The sequence below is a fragment of the Perognathus longimembris genome, chromosome 23 (assembly GCF_023159225.1).
Source record: "Perognathus longimembris pacificus isolate PPM17 chromosome 23, ASM2315922v1, whole genome shotgun sequence".
Classification (NCBI taxonomy): domain Eukaryota; kingdom Metazoa; phylum Chordata; class Mammalia; order Rodentia; family Heteromyidae; genus Perognathus; species Perognathus longimembris.
This window is the reverse complement of record NC_063183.1, coordinates 31,239,187-31,266,053: the sequence shown is the minus strand read 5'-3', so window position 1 is coordinate 31,266,053 and position 26,867 is coordinate 31,239,187. Positions and strand designations below refer to the sequence as shown.

The window sequence follows — 26,867 nt, the reverse complement described above, 5'->3', positions numbered from 1 at the left end:
ATTAAAGGTATGAGCTACCATCCTCCTATCCCCAGCAATAAATATTTTAATAAATTTCCATATTGAACATGAAATACAACCCAGTTTTAGAGAGTAGCTATAACTGAGAGTTACGTTTTTAAAAATAAGTCTCTTAACCTTATTAACTAAAAAGCACGTATCTAGATTCTTTAAGCCCATCTGTTACAGGTCATTTTGATAAATATTTGTCATTAGTAATCATAATAAGAACACATCCAAGACATACTTCTCAACTTCTATCATATTGACACTATTCTGGCATCAATCTCTCACCCTCATCTAATTTCTCTTTGAAAAGGCAAAAGGAGGCATAGTTACTTAAAGTACCCAGAAACAACTAGGAAAAGAAGTTCTGCAACAAGGAAGCAGAACCCTCCGTCCTCTCCCCAGGCCTCAGCAGCATCTCACACCAGTTCCTGGGGGGACACTCTCGCTGCCCTTGCTTCTACCTTACCATACATATCTACCTCAAACAATAACCACGCGACAAAAGAATCAAGCTTGTTTAATATAACGTTGTAATAGTGAATAAACATAACACTGTAATATTGAAAAGGCAGCGCTCCTTTTCAATACTATACTGTATAATAACTTAGGAATTACAACAGTGAGAAATCTGCTGTGGATGTCACCTCTAGGGCTAAGGGCAGGACCCAGACCCACTCAGTCCTTGAATGCCATGAAGGTTCTCACTCATAGGCAAATACCATTAAGTATCGAACTTTACAAACAAAATTAGCCCAACTTGGTGGTTTTGATTCAGCATTAAGTGAAATATTTATGAAGCAAAAATATTTAGAAAGACTGCAAAGCAATAATTCATACATACCAGAGTAGGAACAGTAAACATCTGAACTGACAGTGCAGTTATAGAGATACTCCTGTCGTGATCATCACTGATATAGTCCTTCTGCAGTTGTTTATAATACTGAAAGACAGAAGTGGAAAGTCTATTACATATCACTACTAACACCTTTTAAAGTCTCAATTTTAATAACATTTGCAAGCATAAATCCATTCAGAAGATGTTAAGGATAATATAGATCCTATTTATCAGGGCAGGATATCACAGTCAAAAATATGAGAGATGGGGCTGGGGGTATAGGCTAGTGGCAAGAGTGCCTGCCTCGGATACACGAGGCCCTAGGTTCGATTCCCCAGCACCACATATACAGAAAAACGGCCAGAAGCGGCGCTGTGGCTCAAGTGGCGGAGTGCTAGCCTTGAGCGGGAAGAAGCCAGGGACAGTGCTCAGGCCCTGAGTCCAAGGCCCAGGACTGGCAAAAAAAAAAAAAAAAAAAAAATTGAGAGAAAATAAAAAAAATAGTTATGAATTCAACTATAAAGTTGGCAGAATCAGAAGAATTGTTGAAAACAAAACAAAGCAGAAAAACCTATAGGTTAAAAATCAGAGGCGCGCAATGGTGCAGTTTATCCTTTCCCCAAACAAGAGATGGGGTAATCTTTAGCTATTTCTATTCCAATGATATAGTCACAAAAGTAATTCTAAGTACTTAACAACTGTTATCACCTAGAAATCCCATCAATCAGATTCACTACAACCTTAAACAGAAGGATGCTGGCTGCATCCATACTAGGGTACACCAGCTAAAAAAATCAAACATGATATTACAAAACAAAATTACTAATCAATCCAATCATGTATCAAGCAGCTATTATGTGTCAGCACAGGGTTAAATGCTCGACTTAATATGTTTAATTTTATCCCACAGAATTCCTACGGAATTTAAGAGATAACTATCATGTAAAAAATATCTCAACAAGAAGATAAACCTGGGCTGGGAATATGGCCTAGTGGTAGAGTGCTTGCCTCATATACATGAAGCCCTGGGGTTCGATTCCTCAGCACCACATATATAGAAAATTGGCGCTGTGGCTCAAGTGGTAGAGTGCTAGCCTTGAGCAAAAGAAGCCAGGGACAGTGCTCAGGCCCTGAGTTCAACCTCCATGACTGGTAAAAAAAAAAACCAAACAAAACAAGAAGATAGGGGCTGGGAATGTGGCTTAGTGGTAGAGTACTTGCCTAGCATGCATGAAGCCCTGAGTTCAATTCCTCAGTACCACATAAACAGAAAAGGTCAGAAGTGGTGTTGTGGCTCAAGTGGTAGAATGCTGGCCTTGAGCAAAAAGAAGCCAGGCACAGTGCTCAGGCCTTGAGTCCAAGGCCCAGGACTGGCAAAAAATAAAAAATAAAAACAAGCAGATAAGCCTTAATTTCATCTCAGATCACATAGACAGTCCAATATTCCCTCTTTAAAGGATTTTAGAAGGCTCCAAGAAGAAAAGACAGCAGAAAGTCATCCAAGATAGACCTGAGCCAAAAAGAAGTGGTTCAAAGGCAGTCAAGAACTAACTCAACCCAGTTGTATTTGACAATCTATATGAACCATTTTTCAAGGGAGTTCCCAACTGTAAGCTTACAGCACCCACTGTGGTCTCTGAAAGACTGAAGATTTGTGATTCCCTGGCCAGGACAGACCTTCAGTAACTTACCATAGCCCATTCATTTCAGGAGCTGAGAATGTGGCCTAGTGGTAGAGTGCTTGCCTCATTCAAAGCACAGAGGTCAAGAAATTGACACTAAAAATACTAAGGGTAGAGAAATCCCAGCACTTGGTGAAAGTGCATAAAAAGGTTCAACCAACTGTTAGAATTTTACCAACAGGCAAATAAGTAATTAATAGAATGAATGTACATGTGATTGAATTACCTCCCTTTGCTGGTCCTTGGCATGTAGGCCATTTTCCACTCCTAAACTGTTTTTCTCATACTACCAAATACAATCTGTGAAAGTATTTATGTAACATTAAAAAAAAAAAGAAGTGAATCATAGGAGAAGAGAGGCTGAATACTGTTGAAATCAATTATTTGCAACTAAGAATACAGATCAATGAAATATGTCGAAACTTTTGGAAAGGAGGAAGGAGGGCAGAGAGAGGTGATAGAGAGTGGGTACGACTGATTGGACTATATTGTAAACACGTGTAATTATTTAACTAATGTAAACTAATAAAAAAGAAATTAAGCATAAAATTATTTATGTTCATAATTAAGCTATTGTTTCTATTACCTCATTTATTAAAAGCTACCTTCTATTTTTGTTTGCTGATATTTATGCATGAAGAGTCATTACCTTCACAAATTCCATGGCAAAGAGTTTTTTGTATTCCATCTCCATAAAAAAACTGCTGAAGATCAATTCATGAAGGATTTTTCGGGCACCTATAGGTTATTTGGGAAGCAGGGATGATTACCAAAGAAAAATAAATTATCCCAGCCATTAGAAATGGTAAGCTACCATAAAAATATTTCACATTCCAATAGATCTCAAGGACAACTATGAATAGTAGTTAGTATAGTAAAAATTAATACACAGAAACTAAATATAAACGTATGTTACCATGTTGCCTCTTTCTTTTTGTAGTGGTACTGGGGTATGAACTCAAAGCCTCTAATAACTACTCTACCACCTGAGCCATGCCCTCCCAACTTCAAGCCTTTTTTTGCTTTTATTTTATATATTTGGTCTCAAAGTTTGCCCAAGGTGTGCCTTAGGCCATAATCTTACTACTTATGCTTCTGGCATAGCTGAGATTATAAACATGAACCACCATGCCAGGCTTTATTTGTTGAGGTAGGGTCTTGCTAACTTTCTGCCTGGAAAGGCCTCAAACTGGAATCCTCCCAAAATCCCTGCCTCCCAAGTAGCTGGGGTTACAGACATAAGCCACCATAACTGGCTGCATTTTGTCAGTACCTGGGTTTGACCTCAAGTTCTCACACTTACTAAGCTTGCCTGCTCAGCTGCCATTCTACTGCCACTTGAATCACATTTCTAGTCCAACTTTTTGCCAGTTATTTCAGAGACAGAATATCAATCAAAATACTAAGATTAACTGATTCAATATAAGTCATAATCCTTGGTTCCTGGAGAATAGCATAAACAAGAGTCTACTTACCTTTATAAAGCTTTGCATCCCAGAGCATTAGCCTGCTTATGAGGCAGGGATTCTCAGAGCCAGATTCTTCTCTAAGGCATGCGTGGCAAAAGATCTGCCTAAATTCACCTGCAGATGGACATATATTTTAGCTCCTTAGAATTTCAGCTAATTTTCAACTGAATTTATCCTAGAATAACATGTGTAAAGACTAAGAGCAATGCTACTATGCTTGACATCAAGAATGATTGTGGCAGTGCTGGGAATATGGCCTAGTGGCAAGAGTGCTTGTCTTGTATACATGAAGCACTGGGTTCTATTCCCCAGCACCACATATATAGAAAACAGCCAGAAGTGGCGCTGTGGCTCAAGTGGAAGAGTGCTAGCCTTGAGCAAAAAGAAGTCAGGGACAGTGCTCAGGCCCTGACTCCAAGACCCAGGACTGGCAAAAAAAAAAAAAAAAAAAGAATGATTGTAGCAACAACAAAGACTCAATACAATAAACTATATTACTGAATATTTATATATTTGAAATGCAGTGGAAAACAATCAAAGGAAACATTAGACCAAAAATGAAATTTCAATGATATTAAAATGTGTATACCTATAAAAACTACAAAAATTTTATCCAAAACAATATAAGTAGGCTGCATGCTTACTTGAATAGCTCATAATTTTGTTCATCCAGGAGCCAAGACGCAAAGCAAATTTCTGATGAGCCATAACCTCAGAGTGTAATACTTCTACGTGAAGTGGGTGTTGAGAGACATTCTCTGAGTGACTCTACAAATGAAAGGAACAATTAAAAAAGAAAACCAGCATATAAATTTTGTTTTTAACCAAGTGATCTAATCTTCAAAAATATGAATCACATAACCACAATAGTTCCAAATTCAGTCTAAGTGCCCCAACTGTATCTTTATTTAGAATGTCAAACCACCTCAACAACAAGATCACGCTGCTTACTTTGGGATCTTTGAACATATTCTGATTAAATTTCTCTGCCTTAATAGAGAAAGTTACCTTTATGTCTTCCTTTGCTTCCTGACAAGAGGCATAAGCACCTGCTTTAACAGCTCGACGACCCTAAATACAGACAAAATAAAGGTAGTAGAATGATAACTATGATCAGTAAGTAACATATAGCCCACAGACCTAACAAGCTCCCAATTATGAATCATTTATACATTGACTCCATTCCATCAGAAAGATATCAAGGCTGACTCTCCTCTGGGGCTACGTTCACCACACTGATACGTGTTCTTGTAGTTCTTTTTTTTTTTTTTGGCCAGTCCTGGGGCTTGGACTCAGGGCCTGAGCACTGTCCCTGGCTTCTTTTTGCTCAAGGCTAGCACTCTGCCACTTGAGCCACAGCACCACTTCTGGCCATTTTCTGTATACGTGGTGCTGGGGAATCGAACCTAGGGCTTCATGTATGGGAGGCAAGCACTCTTGCCACTAGGCCATATCTCCAGCCCCGTGTTCTTGTAGTTCTGGGATGAGTACCACTGTAATGCTGCAGCAAGAATGTGTCCTGATACTCAGCAAGACTGTTTCTAACAATCTGCAATGTTAACCTGGAATGTAAGACAGCAAAACATGGGTTGTAAAAGAACATCATTACTGCAAGGTTCACCAGAAAGGAAAGGAAACCTGCCACGTGGCTCAGGCAGAGAGGAGCTTATTGGGTGGAGAGCAAACTGCTGGTCCCCACACACAAGATGGGAAGACAGAGGGGAAGGAAGAAGAGAAAAAGACAGAAAGAGAGCAAGAGAGAAAAGGAGAGAGAAAGGGAGCAAGAGAGAGTAAGAGAGAAAAGAAAAGGGCGTGGGAACTGTGTTGAGCAGATTATATATGAAAAGGTGGAAGATCTGGCCAGGTGCATTGGATGTGACTTCAGAAAAGCAGGAGGTAACTGCCTCCAGGTGTGCCTGTTACCTAGGTAACTCAGGTACTGGGCCCAGACTTAAACAGGTGAGGGGCATCTGCATGGAGCTCTCCCTGGGGTGGGCCTTACAATTTTGTGCTTTAAAGTCTATTGAATGCCCATTTTCTTCATGAGAATGGCAGAGAATAATCCTTTGAAGAAAGAGAACAATCTGACTCTTGGTTATCTCCTCTATACGCCTGTATAAATGTTTCCTGAACTGACTGACAAGCTAGCACTGATCTAAAAGGAGAGGGTAAAAAGAAATGAGCTTGATCAGTATGAGCTTACCATCTCAAAACAAACATCTAAAGAAAATGGAATAAAACAGACATAAGTAGGAAATTATAGATTTCTTCAGCTTTTTGGTAGGTTGCCATCTGAAAGCAAAAGATCTTTTTTTGGACTGCACTAAGACACCAGTCTAAAAATACATGGAGACAGATTTGGACTGAATATAGAAAAAAAAAAATCTTAAGGGCTGGGGATATGGCCTAGTGGCAAGAGTGCTTGCCTCGTATACATGAGGCCCTGGGTTCAATTCCCCAGCACCACATATACAGAAAATGGCCAGAAGGGGCGCTGTGGCTCAAGTGGCAGAGTGCTAGCCTTGAGCAAGAAGAAGCCAGGGACAGTGCTCAGGCCCTGAGTCCAAGCCCCAGGACCGGCAAAAAAAAAAAAATCTTAAGAATGAGAGTTGAGGCTGGGAATATGGCCTAGTGGCAAGAGTGCTTGCCTCATACACATGAAGCCCTGGGTTCAAGTCCTCAGCACCACATATATAGAAAACGGCCAGAAGTGGCGCTGTGGCTCAAGCGGTAGAGTGCTAGCCTTGAGCAAAAAGAAGCCAGGGACTGTGCTCATGCCCTGAGTTCAAGGCCCTGGACTGGCCAAAAAAAAAAAAAAAAAAAAAAAAAGAGTGAGAGTTGTTCAACATAGAATCAAACTTTTTTTTTTGAGTTTTTTTAAAATTTGTTTATTAATTGAACACAAATTTTTTTACAAGGTGTTGTGCAAAAAGGGTACAGTTACATAGTAGGGCAGTGTGTACATTTCTTGTGTTATCTTAAGTCCTGTTTTTCTATCCCTTCTCTAGGTCAGGTAGACATATATACAATATACAATGTATCAAGAACATATATAGTGAGAATCAAACTTTTAAACAGTCACACAGGCCAGTGCCGCTGGCTCACACCTGTAATCCTAGCTACTCAGAAGGCTGAAATCTGAGGATCATGGTTCAAAGCCAGCCTGAGCAGGAAAGTCTGTGAGATTCTTATCTCCAATTAAGCATCCAAAAGGCCAGAATCAAAAGTTGTGGCTCTATCCTTAAGCAAAAAAGCTCAGGGGGGCTGGGAATATGGCCTAGTGGCAGAGTGCTTGCCTTGTATACATAAAGCCCTGGGTTCAATTCTATCAGCACCACATATATGGAAAAAGCCAGAAGTGGCGCTGTGGCTCAAGTGGCAGAGTGTTAGCCTTGAGCAAAAAGGAAACCAGGGACAGTGCTCAGGCTTGAGTTCAAGCCCCCACAACTGATTAAATAAATAAATATGTAAGTAAATAAATAAATTCTAACCAGTTTACTCAAGACATAAGGAATAAATGGAAAGGACAGCTATACAAACACAATGCCAAGGCACATGGCAAGAAGCAGATAGAAGACAGCAGCATAACCCAAACAGAAACCACAAACCTCTTTGTCTATGGCAGTGGTGTGCAACTGGGCCTCTGCAAGTTCACAGTCCAGAGCTCTTTGTAGACTGTAAATGACATGGTCATAGGAGTGATGCTCATCATTGAAAAGGACACAATAGTATCTTTCATTTTTCTCCCTGTTTTTTTTTTAATAAGAAAAAGATACATATTTAACTATTGCAACAAATAAAGGAAAGTGTTAAAAATATACAAAAGTAGCATATGACATTTGTATTAAAGCAGAACATGTGAGAAACACTGTAACATTATAATACTGACATACTAAATGATTTTTAAGTGGTAGAGTATCAAGGAATTTTAAAAGATCCTATCCAGGCATGGTGGTACATGCCTCTAGTTCTAGCTACTAGGGAGGCTGAAGAGGAAGGATCACTTGAGCTCAGAAGACTGAGACTAGCTTGGGCAACACACTGAGAGCCAGCCTTCAAAAAAATAAATAAAACCAAAACATAAACACCAATAAAAATAATATTACTTTGTCCATTTTTTTCTTTTTTTTTTGGTCAGTTGTGGGGCTTGAACACTGGGCCTGGGCACTGTCCCTGACCTGAGCTCTACAGCTCAAGGCTATGGCTCTACCACTTGAGCGACAGTGCCACTTCCAGTTTTCTGGTGGTTAATTGGAGATAAGAGTCTCGTGGACTTTCCTGCCTGGGCTGGCTTTGAACCACAATCCTCAGATCTCAGCCTCCTGAGTAGCTTGGATTACAGGCATGAGCCACCGGCGCCCACATTTTTTCCATGTTTTTATCTCTCCAATTTTTATTACTTTCAGAAGTCTCATTTCAATAGTAATGTGTCATAAATACCACTCCTAACTTTTGCTTATCTTCCATTTTGACAAAGGGAGACCAGCCTCAGGGTCATAACCTTCAAGCAGGCAATGACCTTGTATCAGATTTTATTAAAATTTAGATTCTGATGAATTTCATTGTGTTTATGTTTGAGTTCCTTTTCTACTGAGGTGATACTGGTGTTACAAAACGCTTAAGTTTTGTTTTCGGTGTATGTAAATAGCAACTCTCCCAGTTAAGCTGCAGGACTTTACTCAGGTCACTTAACCTCTTAATCCTATTGGGAGGACAATGCCTTTTCTGCCACTAAAAAGAACACAATTCAGGAGTGAAAATAGCTGCCGTGGGCTTTACATACATATGACTTTTCTGTTATCTCCTTACTTTTACAGATATTTTCTCAGGCCTTCTAGAGTATAGGAAACAGTCTCAGAGGGGTTGACACTTCTTAATGGTATAATGCCAATAAACAGTGAAAGAACAGACCTCAGACCCAAGGACTGAGAGATCAGTATTACCTGCTTACACAATGACATTCAAGTAAGAGTTCTGTTTTGGGCAAGCAGATGGCTCAGATTAAGTTTACCAATACAAAATTTCTAAAAATATTTCTATTACCTTTTCCTAGTTTTTCCTCAAGTTTTTCATGTAAACTGACTTTCAAAAAAATAGTCCCAGGGGGCTGAGAATATGGCCTAGTGGTAAAGTGCTCGCCTCATATACATGAAGCACTGGGTTCGATTCCTCAGCACCACATATACACAAAAAGCCAGAAGTGGTGCTGTGGCTCAAGTGGTAGAGGGCTAGCCTTGAGCAAAAAGAAGCCAGGGACAGTCTGTGTTCAGGCCCTGAGTTCAAAGCCCCAGGACTGGCAAAAAACAACAACAACAAAAAAAACAGTTCCAGGGTGGGAATGTGGCTTGGTGGTAGAGTGCTTGCCTAGCATGTACAAAGCCCTGGGTTCGATTCCTCAGCACCACATAAACAGAAAAAGCCAGATGTGGCGCTGTGGCTCAAGTGGCAGAGTGCTAACCTTGAACAAAAAGAATGTCAAGGACAGTGCTCAGGCCCTGAGTCCAAGCCCCAGGACTGGCAAAAAATTCAAAAAGTCCCAAAGCCAGGTGCCTGTGGCTCATCCCTCTAATCCCAGCTACTCAGGAGGCTGAGATCTGAGGATCAGATCATGGACACAAAAATGGGTTCAGCCTGGGCAGAAAAGTCCTCATGAGACTCTTATCTCCAATTAACCACCAGAAAACCAAAGTGGAGCTGTGGCTCAAAGTGGTAGAGCCCTAGCCTGAGCAAGAGAGCTCCAGGACAACGCCCTGGCCCTGTGTTTAAAACCCTTCGACTGACAAAAAAAAAAAAAAGTATGTGTGTGTGTGTGTATACACATAAATTCCCAAGATAATCTCCACAATATTTTTCATAATAATAAGCAATAAGTAACAACAAAAATATCTAACCAACACTTATTTTGCAACATAGATAGTCGATCCCTTTTGCCCATTCTCCCCACCTTATCTGCAGCTCAGCAGGCAGTTCTTTTTCTTCTTCCCATATAGTCATTTCTACAATGTATTTTATCACTGAAGGGAATATTTTCCTGGCTTGAGCAATCACCTCTTCATTCAATGGACAACGCAGATTCTGTGGAGAAAGCAGAAACATACTAACCAAAATTATAGACAAATAGATGGGGAAGACAGTCTTTTTTAAAATTACCTAAGTCAGGTAATGAGTGAGGACATTTCTTTCTGAACAGTGTCACCTCTTCCCTCAGTTTCTCTCTCCCAACCCTGCTCCTCCACAAGTTGTATCGTCCATTTTAAACATAGTGTCTGGTGAGCAGTGGCTGCATTTGTTCACCCTTTTTCCTACCATTTCTGTGCTCCCACTTTCCCTGCCCCAAACAGATAAACTTACATATAAGGCAAAAGGTACAGAAATAAAAAATAGTGACAAAGGGGGGGGGGGAAGGAAAATAACAAAAAGCCCTCATCTATTTCTTGAAGTTCATTGTGATACACATCATTTTATGTGATCATATGCCCATAGCTACTGAGCCTTTATGATCCTCCCCTAAGAATATCCTCCTTTGGTCTCACTGTATGAATGAAGACAATCTTAACTGTTTAAAATAATCGCTTTGCCAAGTGGTGGTGCTGCCTCAAGTTTTCTGCAAGTAGAAGATACCAATTTAACCTACTTTATATATTCATATACTTACTTATAAAAGCAGTTACTTTTAGTATTTTTTAATCCATTACATTCTATTCTTATAGATTAATAATTGCCTCCCTTTGTTGTTTCAGGCTTATACATATTTTTACTCATCAAGAAGTAAGAATAGTATATTATTTTATTAATTTGATTGCTTAACAAGTATCCTGAATTGATTTTTTTATGAATTCATTCCCTTGTTAGAGAATTTATCAGCTCTTCTTTGGAGCAGGAAGGAAGTTTACTCACAATTAAATATTGGAATAAAACTGGGATTCTTAAAATAATTTTTAACAGTTTAATCTTATCTAGTTTCAGTAAGCTTAAGCATTCTTACCTCTTTTGTAATATTTGCTCTTCCAGGCTCATGACTTAAGCAAAAAGGGCCAGTTTTCCACGCCTCTGTGTCTCCACAGTCACAAAACCCTCCTCCAGTAGAAGTATGCATCTGACAAATGAAAAATGGTCTTGTTATAATAGCAAAATACATTATAAAGAAAGAATGATAGAGATGGCTCAAATAATAAATTCTCACTAATAAACCAACCTTAATTGTATTTTTATGAACTCTCATATCAATGAAGAAACAATTTCTTCAACGTAATAGAAACCAGATGTAATAAAAAGCATTTCATTTGGTTACCTAAAACATATATAATCTGTAATACTAGTTATTTGGGAGGGTTGAGATCTAGAAGATGGTGATTTGAAGCCAGCCAGGGCAAAAATTCCAAGAAACTCCATCACCAGCAAAAAGCAGAGTTGAAGACATGCTTTCAAGTCCTAGGAAGCAAAGCCAAGCAAGCTTGAGGCTCTGAGTTCAAATCCCAGCACTATCACTAAATAAATTAAATAAAAGGAACATCCCCACATTCTTCTAATGAGAATATAAATTGGCATAGCAATTCAAGAAGAACACCCAGAAGTGACATTGTAAACAATTTTTTATATATTCTGACCAATCTTTATTATGTGGTTCAAGTGGTAGAGAGCTAGTCTTGATCAAAAAGAAGCCAGGAACAGTGCTTAAGCCTAGAGTTCAAGCCCCAGGACTGGCAAAAAAAAAAAAAAATGTTTACTGAAAACATCTATGCCCTAAAAACTATGACAGACACAGGAAATACAAGGTATCTAAGACTTGATGAGATATGTGTGGGCCAGGTCCTGATGGCTCATGCCTGTAGTCCTAGCTTTTCAAGAGGCTGAGACCTGAAAAAAATGGTTTGAAGTCAGCTCAAGCAGCAAAGTTCTTGAGACTCTGTCACCGTCAATTAGCCACCAGAAAACTGAAAGTAGAACAGTGGCTCAAACTGGTAGAGCACTAGCTTTGGGCAAAAAAGCTCAATGACAGCGCCCAGGCAGTGAGTTTAAGCCTCACAACCAACAAAAATTAAAATAAATAAGAAGATTCTAGTTAAAATGCACTCTGCCAGAACTTTGGTTCTATTCAATCAAGTTATGTCATGATCCTCATCTTGAGTCTTCCCTCTGAATTACTCCTATCATCCCACCCTTCTCTAAAGGAACACAGAGCTTTTATTTCTTCCAATTTTTCCTCCAAATTTCAATGGTTCCTTTTTTTTAATCTATGAAATGTTTGTTATTATTCAAAAGAATATGCGCAATATAGAGGGAAGTTGCAAAGTGTAACAATGTAATGAGCACCCATCCTGAGAGAGTATTTGATACTGTTGAAGCCCCCAGTGTGACCAGCCCCATTTTCTTATATGGCCTGGAGGTAACTTCTCATCTGAATTGTTCACTAGCCATACTTGTATTTTAGAAAGCTTCTATTACCTTCGTCTTTCTCCATCAGTAACGGTCACACTTTTGGTCAGCTTTCTCACTCATGGCAGGCATGCTCTCTTGAGCTACATCTCCAGTCCAGCTTTTTGCTGGTTAATTGGAGATAGACTCTCCATGACTTTTCTGCTAGGGCTGGCTTTGAACTGTTATCCTCAAATTTCCCAAGTAGTTAGAATTTTGAGTGCGAGCCACTAGCGCTGGCTACATGGTATGTTTAAGTGGAGGTTTACAATCCACATATCAAAACTATAGCAGGGATTCAAGTATCAGTCAAGAATTTGGATTGGATGGCTATAGGATTCCTGCTATTCCCCTTATTTTTAATGGATCTACTTTCATACCTTGTATCGATGATTTTTATGAACACTATTCTGGAAGCAGTCCATACACAGTACACAGGTTGGATCAATTGCACAGTCCCTGAAAAAGATTGAAAATTAGATTCTAAAAACCTGGATGACTCCTGCTGATGCTTAAGGTATGACTATAATGTGAATGAGCTTCCTATATAGAATACAAAGTATGGAAATGCAACAAAAAAACATTATCCTAGACCATTGCTGGTGGCTCATGCCTGTAATCCTAGCTACTGAGGAGGCTGTGATAGGAGGATCATGGTCCAAAGTCAACCTGGGCAAGAAAGTCCATGAGACTCTTATCTCCGATTAACCACCCAAAAACCGCAAGTGGCACTGGGGCTCAAAGTGGTAGAGTGCTAGCCTTGAGTGAAAGAGCTCAAGAACAGCACCTATCCCAGAGCTCAAGCCTCATGACCACTACCACCAACAAGAACCACATTACCCTAATGTTTTGAACACAGATGAAATGGTTACATAATTTCAGCCACATTGAGTGTGGCTGTGCGGAAGTTCACTTTGTTTAGTTTATCCTTATAATGCTGACCTTTCACCTGGCTTTAACCTGTTAAGTTACAACTCAAAATTAATTTCACAAAAATGATCATTTTTCCATTATTAGCCATCACTTGACACTATTGACATCTATAAGTATAGTTCACAAACAGTGGTCATACATTGTTGGGGAAAGACAAAATGCACTGGAATGTAAGTACTGAAGGAGAAGCGATTTTTATTTTACCCTTTAATGTGTCCCAAACACTTACTATTGTGCTTGGTGTAACTCATACATTTTATTTAATATTTCCAGAGAAACACTAAAAACAATAGAAATTAGTGCAAAGTAGAGGACTAAATTCTTTAATTAAAAAAATAAAATCTTGGGGTTGGGGATATGGCCTAGTGGCAAGAGTGCCTGCCTCATATACATGAGGCCCTGGGTTCGATTCCCCAGCACCACATATACAGAAAATGGCCAGAAGTGGTGCTGTAGCTCAAGTGGCAGAGTGCTAGCCTTGAGCAAAAAGAAGCCAGGGACAGTGCTCAGGCCCTGAGTCCAAGCCCCAGGACTGACCAAAAATAAAAATAAAATAAAATCTTTATGTAGTTATAGAAAGGGATTTCAATTCAACAAATCAGTTTTAAGTACAATACATTTCAATGTTAACATTGTATTTTAAAATAAAATCTTTAGGGCTGGGGATATAGCCTAGTGGCAAGAGTGCCTGCCTCGGATACACGAGGCCCTAGGTTCGATTCCCCAGCACCACATATACAGAAAACGGCCAGAAGCGGCGCTGTGGCTCAAGTGGCAGAGTGCTAGCCTTGAGCGGGAAGAAGCCAGGGACAGTGCTCAGGCCCTGAGTCCAAGGCCCAGGACTGGCCCAAAAATAAATAAATAAATAAAATAAAATCTTTAAGTGTAGAGAAATGAAACTAAGAAGTCTTAAAAATGCAGTTTTGGGGGAGGAGGTGGAAGTCCGGGATAAAGAATGCCTGTCTAACAATTTTAGGCTGTGGGTAATGTCAGTCAGCTCTTTCACTCACGGCAGGCATGCTCTCTTGAGCTATAGCTCCAGTCTGGCTAGCACTAGTCCAGTCCCTAGCACGAACAAAATAAACAACAAAAAAAAATTAAAAGTCTACCAGGACATAAAGACTCCTAATAATATCCTGTAAAATATGTCTGACCTACTAATCTACTTCCAGCAAGTCCTCTCAAGCTCTACACTGCTGACGTTTTTAGCAGAGTAGATCATTACTTGGGGTCAGATAAGAGTCTCTCTGATTTGTCTGTTCCAGCTGGCTCCAAATTGGGCTCCTCAGATCTCAGCCTCCTGGGTAGATAGGACTATAGATGTGAGCCACGGGCACCTGGCTCCAGAGGTCGCATATAATATTGTGCTGACTGTGTTATACACAAAACCAAAATCTGTCATTAAATACTTCTGGAGAATAGTAAGGAAAAATGAAAGATTAACTGAAAGTCATATATTCAAAACCAAGCTGTTCCAGCAAAAACATACTTTAAGTGTAAGATATAATATTAATAACTAAGTAGGATGAAATCTATTATAAGTATTAATAGAGAAAGAAAGCTACTCCATAAAAATTCCAGGATTGTAATTATACCCAATCCCATAAATGTCTTAATACTTACCTACAAGAATATGTTGTCTCTCCACTTTTGAAAACCTTCCCACAGAGTTGGAAGGCACCACTATGCTTTAATTTCTCTAAGCAAATATCTGGATCTTCACCAAATAAGTACCATTCTAGTGGAGTGAATATTGACATTTGTACATTCTCCTCTTGCTTTTCCAAGTCTGGATCCATCTCAGCAAAATAAATTTCTGGCACCAATTGTGCCAAATGATGCAAGAAAGCAGTATAAAAATCAACTTGCTGATCCCACCACTGAAAGAAAGGAAGAAAGCAATTAAGGCAAGTTCCTTCATAACATCTAAAGCCACACGTAATGGTATAATTCCGTACCTTCAAGGGGATCAGCAACATACTTTACTTTTCACCAATATAAAAGCAAAGTAAGTTCATTATAGTAGAACGTGCCATTCTGTATAATCAGAATGCCACAAAATATCAAGTTGAAAAAGTTAGGTTTAACACAGTGTTATTTTTTAAAAAAAAAAAAAAAAGGTCAGAATTTCCACAGATTTTGCTGGGGATGTAGCTTGGAAATAAGAGTGCAAGCTAGTATGTATGAGGTATTGGATTCTAACTCCAGCACCACAAAAACACAAATCAAAACCAAAACAACTAGGTATCCTAACTCCTAGAGTTCAGTGCTTATCATACTTAGCCACGTATAAATGAGGCTTTTAAATTTATCCTTTCTGATTTGTTCAATTTCACAGTAGCAGTTAAAAAAAAAGCTTTGCCTTCTCTGTAATCATTTCCTCCAAATGAAGCCTTGTAAGTAAAAACTGCCTAGCCTCTTAAATAGTATTAAATATTCTTAAGTTGCCTCTGTGCCATCATATGCCTTAGCATGAAGAACAGAAATTTTAAAACACTGCTCCATCCTTCTGGTCAACTTGGACAGAATGTCTCGAGTACTGTTGTCTCCAAGGGCCCTCTCTGTGAGTCTCACCACCAGCTCTCTATCCTGTTACCCTCTACACACGAGGCCAGCCCGTGGCCCACATTAGAGAATGCTTCACTGATAGGCCCAAGAAGATTTCTCTCCCTAGTTAATTCCAAGACAGCACTTAATGAAGAAGCTATTCATTATATACCCCAAACACTGCCTAATATCATTGGTCACCTTTATTTATTTTTTTTGTGGTTGCTGGTTGTTTTTGTTTTGTTTTGTTTTTACTGTGTATGTGAGTATATGTATGTGAGTGCTGTTGGGGATTGAACCCCGGGACCTGGAGCACTGTGTTTGTTTGTTTGTTATTTATTTTTTATTGGCCAGTCCTGGGGCTTAGACTCAGGGCCTGAGCACTGTCCCTGAGCTTCTTTTTTGCTCAAGGCTAGCACTCTACCTCTTGAGCCACAGCGCCACTTCCAGCCTTTCCTGTTTTATATATCGCTGAGGAATTGAACCCAGGGCTTCATGCATGCTAGGCAAGCACTCTACCACTAGGCCACCTTCCCAGCCCCTGATTATTTTTAAAAGTGCATATCTAGCTTCTTCAGGGACAGAGAAGCTTCAAGGAATGCAACTTTCAAGTTCAAGTCAAGTCTCTGAATTGCCACAGGCCTACCACATACACACAGTACAAGTCCTTAGCAACCATGAAATGTTATGTGAATCTTGCAGGAAGAGACCAAAGCAAATATTGGCATAAACCCTTCCATAGCTTTGTTTATAGTATTATTACAGGAGATATAGTACAATTTAGATTCTTTCATAAATTTGCTTCCCTATTATTATAGTACATTTCAATAAAAGTTTCTCTTTTTTTTCCCAGGTGAAAAAGAAATTAAACAATATATATTTGACTGGGTACACAAATACAATAATCATTAAGTAACTATTACTAGTGACTCTTACAGGTTTGACTCTTAAAATTTTTGTTTGGGGCTGGGAATGTGGCTTAGCAGTAGAGTGCTTGCCTAATATGCATGAAGCCCTGGGTTTGAGTCCTCAGCACCATATAAACAGAAAAAGCCGGAACTGGGGCTGTGGCTAGAGGCTAGCCTTGAGCAAAAGAAGCTCAGGTACAGTGCTCAAGCCCTAAATTCAAGGACTGGAAAAAGAAAAAAAATGTTTGGTTGTTTGCACTGTTTTCTTCTTCCATTTGCAAGAGGGATAATTTTGGCTATCAGTAACCATAAAAGACATTTCCCTCCTAACATTTAGAATTAAGGGAAAACTTTCATAATTGGCTGTTCTGTACAAACAAATTCTTACAACATAAAAATTCCCAAGCATTCCAGACATTTTCCATATCCCCATGGAGACCAAAAGACACGTTCACAACTCTGACTAAGATCATCCAGGGACAGGATGCTTGGATGGGAACATCGCTTTGAAACAGGAACTTAAGTAATAGCAGATTCCTTATGTTCAAACCACAGCTCATCCTCCCTAAAGACAAATGCCAGACATCCACAGGACTTTCAGAAGCCCTGAAACTCTTGTTTTGAATTTTTTTTAAATGGCAACAAAATCAGTAGGCTCTACAAATTTCCATAGGCAGAAAACATCTTTGGTTATACAAATATTTTTTGCAACTCTATTTAACAAACTCATAAAGTTTAAAAATAAGCAACACTCAGACTGTACTCCCTTCATAGGACATCTGGTATTAGCTACAAGAGCCTATCTGAACACTTCCTGGCCAACTTCTAACCCCAAATCTACCTTCCTGTAACTTTTACCGTAAGCTACCTGAAATAATTCATTGGAATTCACCGTTCTTTCACCAATAAGCCTTTCATGAAGTTATCTATTTTGTCCCTCATTAATATTTTCATTTCCACGCTAAAATGGAAATTAAAGAAATTTAGCCAACCCTAGTGGGCCAAATTAGGCATGATATCTCCACTACTCTCCAAGCTGATTACCCTCTCTTTTCTTTTATCGGATCTGGGGCTTGTACTCTAGGCCTGGGCGCTGTCCCTGGGCTTCTTTTTTTGCTCAAGGTGAGCACTCTACCACTTGAGCCACAGTGCCACTTCCACCTTTTTTGAATAGTTTATTGGAAATAAGGAGTCTCATGGAGTTTCCTGCCCCAGCTAGCTTTGAGCCATGATCTCAGCCTCCTGAGTGGCTAGGATTATAGGCATGAGCCACCAATGCCTGGCTTGATTATCTTCTTTAGGAACATTTACAGTATGCCTCTGAACAGAGAAGTAGGAATATTTATGACTTCCTTGCCCTGGGCACTAATGTGCTTTAAATGAGCACATTCTTTTTTTGCAATTATACTTGTGACATGATGATTTTGCAAACAACACTGTAGATAATATCATAGAAGACACACGGGCCTATTGTTAAGGTTTACTTTTATCCCAATTAAGTTTCACCTTGCTAGTTCTAATGTAATACTCAGCTTAGGAAGATAACTATTTTCAGGCCAGGCACTGGTGGCTCCCATCTATAATCCTAGCTACTCAGGAGGCTGAGATATGAGGCTCGATCTACAACTAACCACCAGAAAACTGGAAGTGGTTCAGTGGCTCAAAGTGGTAGAGGGCTAGCCTTGAGCTGAAGAGCTCTGGAACAGTAACCAGGCCCAGAGTTCAAGCCCCAGGACTAGCAAAAAAAAAAAAGATACCTGTTTTCTTCCTATCTTTTGTAATGTCTGCCAGCCTTGTACTGTTTATAAACATAATAATTAGTTTTACTTACCCCCCTCTGTTATTCTTCTTGTCCCTTCTCTTCCTCACTTTTAAGTAACTTTTCCTTCCTCTTGAGATAATATATAAACATACTGTGAAAATTTCTCTTTTTTAGTTTTTAGGGAGGTTAAGAAGTCAGGGCCTTGTGATGACTAAGCAAGCATTATTCCACTTGAGCCATACCTCCAGTCCTCTTTGCTTTAGGCTATTTTTCAGTAGGGTCCTGCTTTCCCCCTCCTCCCCCAGGACAGCTTCCAACTGCAATCCTCCTACTTACAGCCTCCCATTTTGATGGGATCACAAAGTGTGTGCGTTGTGTCCAGCTTGATCAGTTACTATGGGCTGGTTTGGAACCACCATCTTCCTATCTTATAAGTAGCTGGGATTATGGGTATAAAATACCATTCCAAGAACTTGGTTTTCAAAAGTGTCTTGTCCCTCCTAAGCTATCCTCTTCCTTTTACATATCTGACCATAGCTCACATCCCAATTTCCTAGGCTCTCTTTGAAATCTTTGGATAAAGGAACTCTGCTTTCCTAATCTTTGGAGTATATTTCTCACATACTCTTTTTCCTGCATAGACCATAGACCATATACTGGCAAAGCGATTAAAATTCCTTTTTAGGTTACAAAGCAGAACATATGTGTGTATACACATACACACACACACACACACACACACACACACACACATATATATTAAGGAAAGTTAATGGATAAATTAACATTTTCTATGGCAAAAGGCAAACCTAACTTAACTATAAATGCAAAAGATTGAAAGGCACTTTAAAAGTCAGCCCATAAAGAGTTCCACTACTCTAAACAAGTCAAATAGATCTGGTTCTGAAGAACAGCATTACATAAACTACTAGGAGAATTATACTCAAGAAAATAACTGTTGACCCCGTTTTGGTCAGGGCCTATGTCACTTTAGGATAACAAGTGCACACTTGAAGGACAGTAACTTCTAGAGTCTTGCACTAATGTTTACTTAAAACAGGATATTTCTATAATAAACACTCAGACTATCACATATTTACATAACTTAAAAAACCTGTATGCCAGGTATGGTAGAACTTGCTAGTAATCCAAAAGTTCAAGGCCAATGGGCTAAATAGTAAGTTTGAAGTTAATCTGAACCACAGAATGAATCTATCTTGAAAGAACAAAAGGGAAGGAAAGAAGAGAGGAAAGGAAGGAAGGGAGAAAGAAAGAAAGGAAATATTTAGGAAGCACAAGAGTTGAAACCCAAGTATCACTACACACAAAACAAAAAAAATCTGTTACAAATGTTTACAAACCCAAACTCGTCAAGTAACTATTGTTTCTTTCATAGGAGACATGTTAACTCAGAATATAATAGAACACACAGAGCTCACAGTATGTCCCCTGGGGCTAGAGAAGTCTTAGTATTTTTGTCTTAAGCCATCTGAGGCAATGGTTTAAAGAAAATTATTCCACAGAGAACAGCATACACCACCTTTAGAGAAATGGAGGAAGTGACAGCAGCCATCAAAGTCTGCACTTAGAAAGAATGCACAGGACACCTCACTGGTTCATTTGTATCATGGATTTACACACATATGCATCCACACTGACTCTCTCTTCAGTACTGAAGAAAAGGACATTTTTATTTACAAGTTAAAGTTTGTTGTTAGACATCAGAAGTCATTTTCCAGCACCAGTTCATCTCTACTAAGTTACTGCTCTGTCCTTAGCTTCTTACAAGTAGTAAGACTGGATCTGTCATTTGAGGTTTTAGAACTTAACTTCACATCTACCTCTATAGATCTGGCAGTGAAAATCAGAATTTTCCTAACTGACCAAAACAGAATGGGAAAGATAACAAACAGGTTGGGAGTGTACCCTAAGGGGTTGAATGATGGTTTAAGCATGTGTAAAGCCCTGGGTTCAAGCCCCAAGACTCCAAAATAAATAAATCAATAAATAAAAGGCATCTAAGTGACCCAGGTTTTCGTCATAGTGTTCCAACTCAAAAGAAAGCTGTACTCTGGCTTAAAATGATATATAAACGCAAATTTCTAAGAGACGCTACCTCTGATGAAATTAGCATGCAACTACTCCCTCTTTCGTATTTTGTTTTTGTTGTTGTTACTTTTTTTTTCTTGTTTAATGAGACCAGTCTCATTTCTAAACACAGGTAGCTTCAACCTCATTATGTAGGCCCAACCTGGCTCAAGCCCATGATCCTGCCAAATACTGGGATTATAAATGTGCACTAGTAAGCCAGGAGCTGATAGCTCATACCTGTAATCTCAGCTATTCAGGAGACTGGGATCTTAACATCATAGGTGTGAAAGCCAGATGGGCAGGAAAGTCCATGAGGCTCTATCTCCACTTAAACGCCAAAAAGCAGGAAGTGGAACTGTGGATCAAGTGGTAGAGCCTCGGGCAAAAATAGCTCAAGAACACTGAATTCACCAAAAACAGAACCAGAAAGAAAAAGATGAAACAAAAAAAAGAAAGACAAAATTAAATATGCATCACTATGTTTACTTATCAGTCTTTCTGTATGTCAATATTTTAATGTCAACTATCAAAACATCATGTTTTCTCTTAAAGATTGCTAACCTACATGAGATTGTGGGTATTTTTTCTTTGATTTGCATGATTATTGTACAAACATAATAACATTAAACTTAAAAAAATTCTGATTTGGGCACAACCTCACTTTGGAGAATAAGATAAATGTCCTATGTCCTAATTTACTGGTTGATGCACAAATACAGTCAAAACTTAACCAGCAGAAGGCTTAAAATAGACAAATTCTATCATATATAAATTATACCTCAATAATGTTTTTTTCTCTTCAAACTATTCTACCTCCAATCCACACCAGTGTCCATTCATTCATTCATGTGCTCAATAAAAATTTTGAAACAATGTGATGGGCTTTAGAGAATAGCTACAAAAATAAACAGTGGATGCTCTCAGAGTTTACTGCTTAGAAGGAAGAGAGTAATGATTCAACAGTAATAGCTACATGAAATGAGTGCTATAGAAATACACAAGATGGGGGCTGGGGATATGGCCTAGTGGCAAGAGTGCTTGCCTCATATACATGAAGCCCTGGGTTCGATTCCCCAGCACCACATATACAGAAAATGGCCAGAAGTGGCGCTGTGGCTCAAGTGGCAGAGTGCTAGCCTTGAGCAAAGAGAAGTCAGGGACAGTGCTCAGGCCCTGAGTCCAAGGCCCAGGACTAGCAAACAAAAAAAGAAATACACAAGATGCATCTATCCTAGTCTACCATCAGAAAAACCTGATGTGCTCCTATGATCTCAATCTCTAAAATTCCTTATGCTTTTTTTTTTTTTTTGGCCAGTCCTGGGGCGTGGACTCAGGGCCTGAGCACTGTCCCAGGCTTCTTTTTGCTCAAGGCTAGCACTCTCCCACTTGAGCCACAGCGCCACTTCTGGCCTTTTCTATACATGTGGTGCTGAGGAATCAAACCCAGGGCTTCATGTATACGAGGCGAGCTCTCTACCACTAGGCCATATTCCCAGCCCTAAAATTCCTTATTCTGAAAGTAACTTTTAGTCATTCCACGTAGGTCAACGACATGAGCTTAGTTGCCTCCCTAGTTTCCCCTAAAATTCCTATCTTGGCTTTTTTTTACCTTCCTGTTTACCTGGATTCGTAGGTTAGCGCTATCCTAATATATCTCTTCACCCCCTCCTTCCTTCCTCCATCTGCAACTTCCATCCTCCAAGCAACTTTCAATCTTACTAAATCATACATAGTGATCCCTGTTCATTATTTCAGAGTGAAATAATGGGGTACGGTTCAGATAGAACATATGTTTAACAGAGCAATGTGCTAAGAGTGAATGAGGAAACAGTAAAGAAAATGAAGTCGAAATATAAGGGGCCAGACCAGGTAAAACTTAGAGGGGTTTGTAATGATGTGAGAATATATTCTAAGAACAACTGGCTGAGCTGGGCACTGGTGGCTCACACCTGTAATCCTAGCTACTCTGGAGGCTGAGATCTGAGGATTGAGGTTCAAAGCCAGCTTGGGCAGAAAAATCCTTGAGGCTCTTATCTCGAGTTAACCCCCAGAAAACTGGAAGTGGTGCTGTGGCCCGAAGTGGTAGAGCACTAGCCTTGAGCATAAGAGCCAGGAACAATGCCCAGCCTCTCAGTTCAAGCACTACCACAGACCAAACAACCAAAAGAACAATGGGCTGAATGTAATCCTACCTGGAGGGCCACAGTTTGAGGCCAGCCTAGGAAAAAAGTTCATGAGATGCTAACTCAACCAATAAAATTCTGGGTGCAGTGGTACACACCTATCGTCCTAGTTATTCTGGAAGCATGAACAGCAGAATTGTATCAGGCCAGCCTGGGAAAACTGCAAAACTATCTGAAAAATAACAAAGGCCTGGGGCTGAGAATGTGGCTTAGTGGTAGAGTGCTTGCCTAGCATGCATGAAGCCCTGAGTTCGATTCCTCAGTAGCACATAAGCAGAAAAAGCCAGAAGTGGCTCTGTGGCTCAAGTGATAGAGTGCTAGCCATGAGCAAAAGAAGCTCAGGGACAGTGCTCAGGCCCAGAGTTCAAGCCCCAGGACCAACAACAACAAAGAGAGGATAATACATAACAGGTGGTGGCTGGAATTACAGAGCTGGAGTTGAGTCCAGCAGCTACTGTGGAGGTGTCTACTGAGACAAGGATAAGAAAAATTGATCTGCCTTCCTCCCCTTCCTTCCAATCCTGGTTGCTTCTCTCAGTACATGATGTAATCATTTCCGTAAATGCCTAAGGCAAAAACTGGGATCCGGGTATTACCTATTTCCTCCCCTCTCTCCTCTCACATCTAACGTCAAAGCTAATACATTAGCAAGTGTTCTGTACTTTATATTTCTAAAATGTCTCTCAAACTCATCCATTTCTTTGCATCTCCAGTGATCCCTCAAGTGCAAGCTATGTTTCAGGTTATTGCAGTAACTTCCAAATTCCTCCCCTATTAGAAACACCTATCAGCCAAGAAAATGGCAACTCAGCAATTGATTTTTTGATTCTTGAGCTTACAAGTCCTAGATAATGCTGGGGACTACACAAAGATGATATTTGAAGCCATAGAACTGTATGCAATCACCTAGGTAGAATGTGTAGGCAGGTAAAAGAACTTACATAATACCATGTCACAGAATATCTCCTGAGCTAAGACTTACAGAAGAAAATTGAATCAAAGGAAAAGCAGAAGGTCTAGCACACCACCTCAAGATCTCTGGATGCCAAATTTTTTTCTCAGTCATCATGATGAACCCAATAAACCACTTTCTCCTCAAAACTACACCCTATGACACTGCATTACTCTTATCTCCTAGGCACCCATTTCCAGATCCATTCACACATACATATTCACTCCTCCTCAAACACCTATCCATTCTTACAGACTCAACTATTAATGTGACACTGATAACTTCCAAATGTCTAGCTGCATTTAATACACATGTGGATTTTAGAATCAGCAAAGCATACTTGTGAAAATGAAAATTCTTGGGCCTCATACCAGACCTATGGAATTAATCGTAATTATGATGATGATGATGCTATAACCCAGGGTTCAAAAGGAAGTTTGACTTAAGGAAATTAGAAAGTATAATCAGGGCTATGAATCTAACACAAGTTGTAAGATTTCTTAAACCTCTGCAAATGTCCTGTATTAGTCATTTTGGTCTCCCTGGCTTCCACAGGTGATTTAAAATATAAATCATTAAAACACAAAAAGCTGAAGCTGAGCATGTTTTATTTAGCAGCAAAGAAAAAGTAAGTTTGGAAGCTAGTACCTCCACTGGCAGAATAAAATTTAAAACAGTAGAGTAGGATGATCTCTGGGGTTAAGTAGATAAGAATCAGGCACAGGCACACACACACACACACACAAATGGTTACAGGTTTAACAGTCTTAGCCACTTACATCACCCTATTTTGAACTAAAATTCTTTGACCACTGTGTCACTTGACAATTGAGTTCCTCAGGCTACGTTACACTATCTACTTAGCACTTTGCAATGACAAAGCCTTGACCAATTGTATGTAATCCTAGCTACTTAGAAGGCAGATATGGGAGGTTCCAGGGCAGCCTGGACAAAAAGTTTATGAGACTTCCATCTTAACCAATAAAAACTCAGGGGCAACTGCATGAGCCTGCCATGACAACTATACAGAAAGCACAAATATGAGGTGGGAAAAAAACATGATTCTATTGGAAAAACAATGAAACAAAAAGGGCTCAAGGTTTGGTTCAAGTGGTAGAGCACCAGCCTAGAAAGCACAAGTCCTGGGCTCAATCTCCATGGAGAGGGAGAGAGGAGAGGAAGGGAGGGAGAGAGGGAGAAAGAGAGGAGGGAGGGAGGAAGAGGGGGAGAGAGGAAGGGGAGGAGGGAGGGAGGAAGGGGAGGAGGGAGAGAGAGAGGGAAGGGGAGGAGGGAGAGAGAGAGGGAAGGGGAGGGAGGAGGAGGGGGAGAGGGAGGGGGGAGGAGATTAGAAGGGAAAGAAATGTTTCTGGCTAAGGCTATAGCTCAGCCAGAGAGTGCTTGCCTAGCATATGCAAGCTGCTGGGCATGATTTCCAGCATTGCAAAAATGTGTGAGCAGCTTCTCAACTTTTCCTATTCCTTATCACCATAAGGAGTCCTTTACTACTGAGTGAGTCTGCGCTGCTATTTGAGGTGGAGGAAGACTGCATGTACTGACCTCTCCAGCATCAACTCACATCCCAACCCCATCCCTACCTAGTTTCTTTCTCAGACAGTCTCTCGAGACCCTATGGTTGAGTCATTTCTGTAGCTCACTCTTGTCTAATTAAACTATGCTTGAATGTTGCACTATCCAAATATTTAAAGAGACTTCACAAAGAGGTGTATACCCCACACTTTTCCATATGCCACTAAAAAGGCACACTGACAGACATCAGCTGTGATTGATTAATTTGCTGGGGGAAGAGGGTAGGAGGGTGCACCTAGAACATTTCTTAACATCGCTCCAGGGCCCCCTTCTTTCTTTCTCCTCCAACAGCTTCCTCCCCTTCACTGGGCCTTATCGACTCAAATTCGCTATTCCCTGCCTGGTAAGTCTCTCTCTTCAACTCCAAGAGCCAGGCAGACATTCCAGAACGGATAGTTTTGCCCCATCCCCTCCTTATGTCCAGGAGTCCCTACTTCACGTTTACAGAGAAGCAGCGGGACAGATGACACAGTTCTCCACCGGAGGTCAGGCCTTACTTAGGGTTCTCCATATGCTACCACGGGAGACCTCAGTTTCCCTACGGCCCAGAGCGGAGGAGCACGGTCTGGACCAGTGGTTCACCCCGACCCCGCCGGCAGGCAGCTGGCTCCCCACCGGGGCCAGCCTAGGCACAGTCCCAGTCGGGGCTACTGCCTCCCGGAGTCCTGTCACCAAGGGGTGGGTGGTGGTGGTGGTGGTGGTGGTGGTGGTGGTGGTGGCGGTGGTGTAGGGCTGCGTCTTTGATTAAATAAACAAATACACCATTTTTAATGGCTTGCTCCCACCTCGCCGCAGCAACCCCCCAGGCTCAACCCCTTTCCCCACACCCTCCCCATTCTTCTCCTTCCCTGCTTCAGGACAGGCGCGGGCCGGGCGGGAGCTTGTCAAGACCCGCAGGTTCCGTGACAGCCCGTCGCGCCCCGCAGTCTGCCTGGGCTGGCAGCAAGGCGGGTGACGGCTAACTTTTTTCTTTTTTTAAATGTTGGTGGCTTCCTTCCAGATCAATCCACAAGACTTCTTCCACCACCACCACCACCACCCCCACCCCTCACCGCCCCCCACCCCCCCTCCACACACACACACACACACATCCCGCCGCCTCTCCACACCCGCAACCCGGCTCTCCCCGCCCCCCCCGGAGCCGCCATCGGGGATGAAGCAGCCCCACGTCCTCCTCCTCCTCCTCCTCCTCCTCCCCGTCCGCCGCCGCCGCCGCCGCCGCCGGGGAGGCCCCGGAGACGGAGGACAAAAGGGCCTTGCCGAGCCCGGGACTCACGGAGGCCAGCCGCTGAGGGGTCTGGGGCCACCCGGGGCTCACTTCCATCCTCTCCTCGCCGTCGGTCTCCTCGTCCGCCATCTTAAGGGAAACGAACGCCGGCAGTTGTCGAGCCCGGGCTGCAGGCGAGCCGAGACCTGTAGCCCGGCCCGACAGACCCGGGGCGACACTTTTACGACGGCCCCTGGAGCCCGGGGCTTTGGGCGCAGAATCCGGGA

General features: G+C 40.9%; 1 protein-coding gene across 1 annotated transcript in view; it reads right to left on the bottom strand.

Moving 5' to 3' along the window:
* The window catches only part of Ubr1 (ubiquitin protein ligase E3 component n-recognin 1), an 82,725-nt gene extending 55,890 nt beyond the window's left edge, over positions 1-26,835 (bottom strand). The window contains exons 1-11 of the mRNA XM_048332655.1: positions 26,650-26,835; positions 14,967-15,223; positions 12,791-12,869; positions 10,981-11,091; positions 9,940-10,070; positions 7,604-7,742; positions 5,004-5,066; positions 4,640-4,763; positions 4,002-4,109; positions 3,176-3,264; positions 851-949 (exon numbers count right to left, since the gene is read on the bottom strand). Of these exons, the coding sequence (XP_048188612.1) occupies positions 851-949; positions 3,176-3,264; positions 4,002-4,109; positions 4,640-4,763; positions 5,004-5,066; positions 7,604-7,742; positions 9,940-10,070; positions 10,981-11,091; positions 12,791-12,869; positions 14,967-15,223; positions 26,650-26,730 (1,281 nt within the window). The 5' untranslated portion in view covers positions 26,731-26,835. The remainder of the gene's footprint in view (positions 1-850; positions 950-3,175; positions 3,265-4,001; positions 4,110-4,639; positions 4,764-5,003; positions 5,067-7,603; positions 7,743-9,939; positions 10,071-10,980; positions 11,092-12,790; positions 12,870-14,966; positions 15,224-26,649) is intronic.
* Between the last annotated feature and the right edge of the window lie 32 nt (positions 26,836-26,867).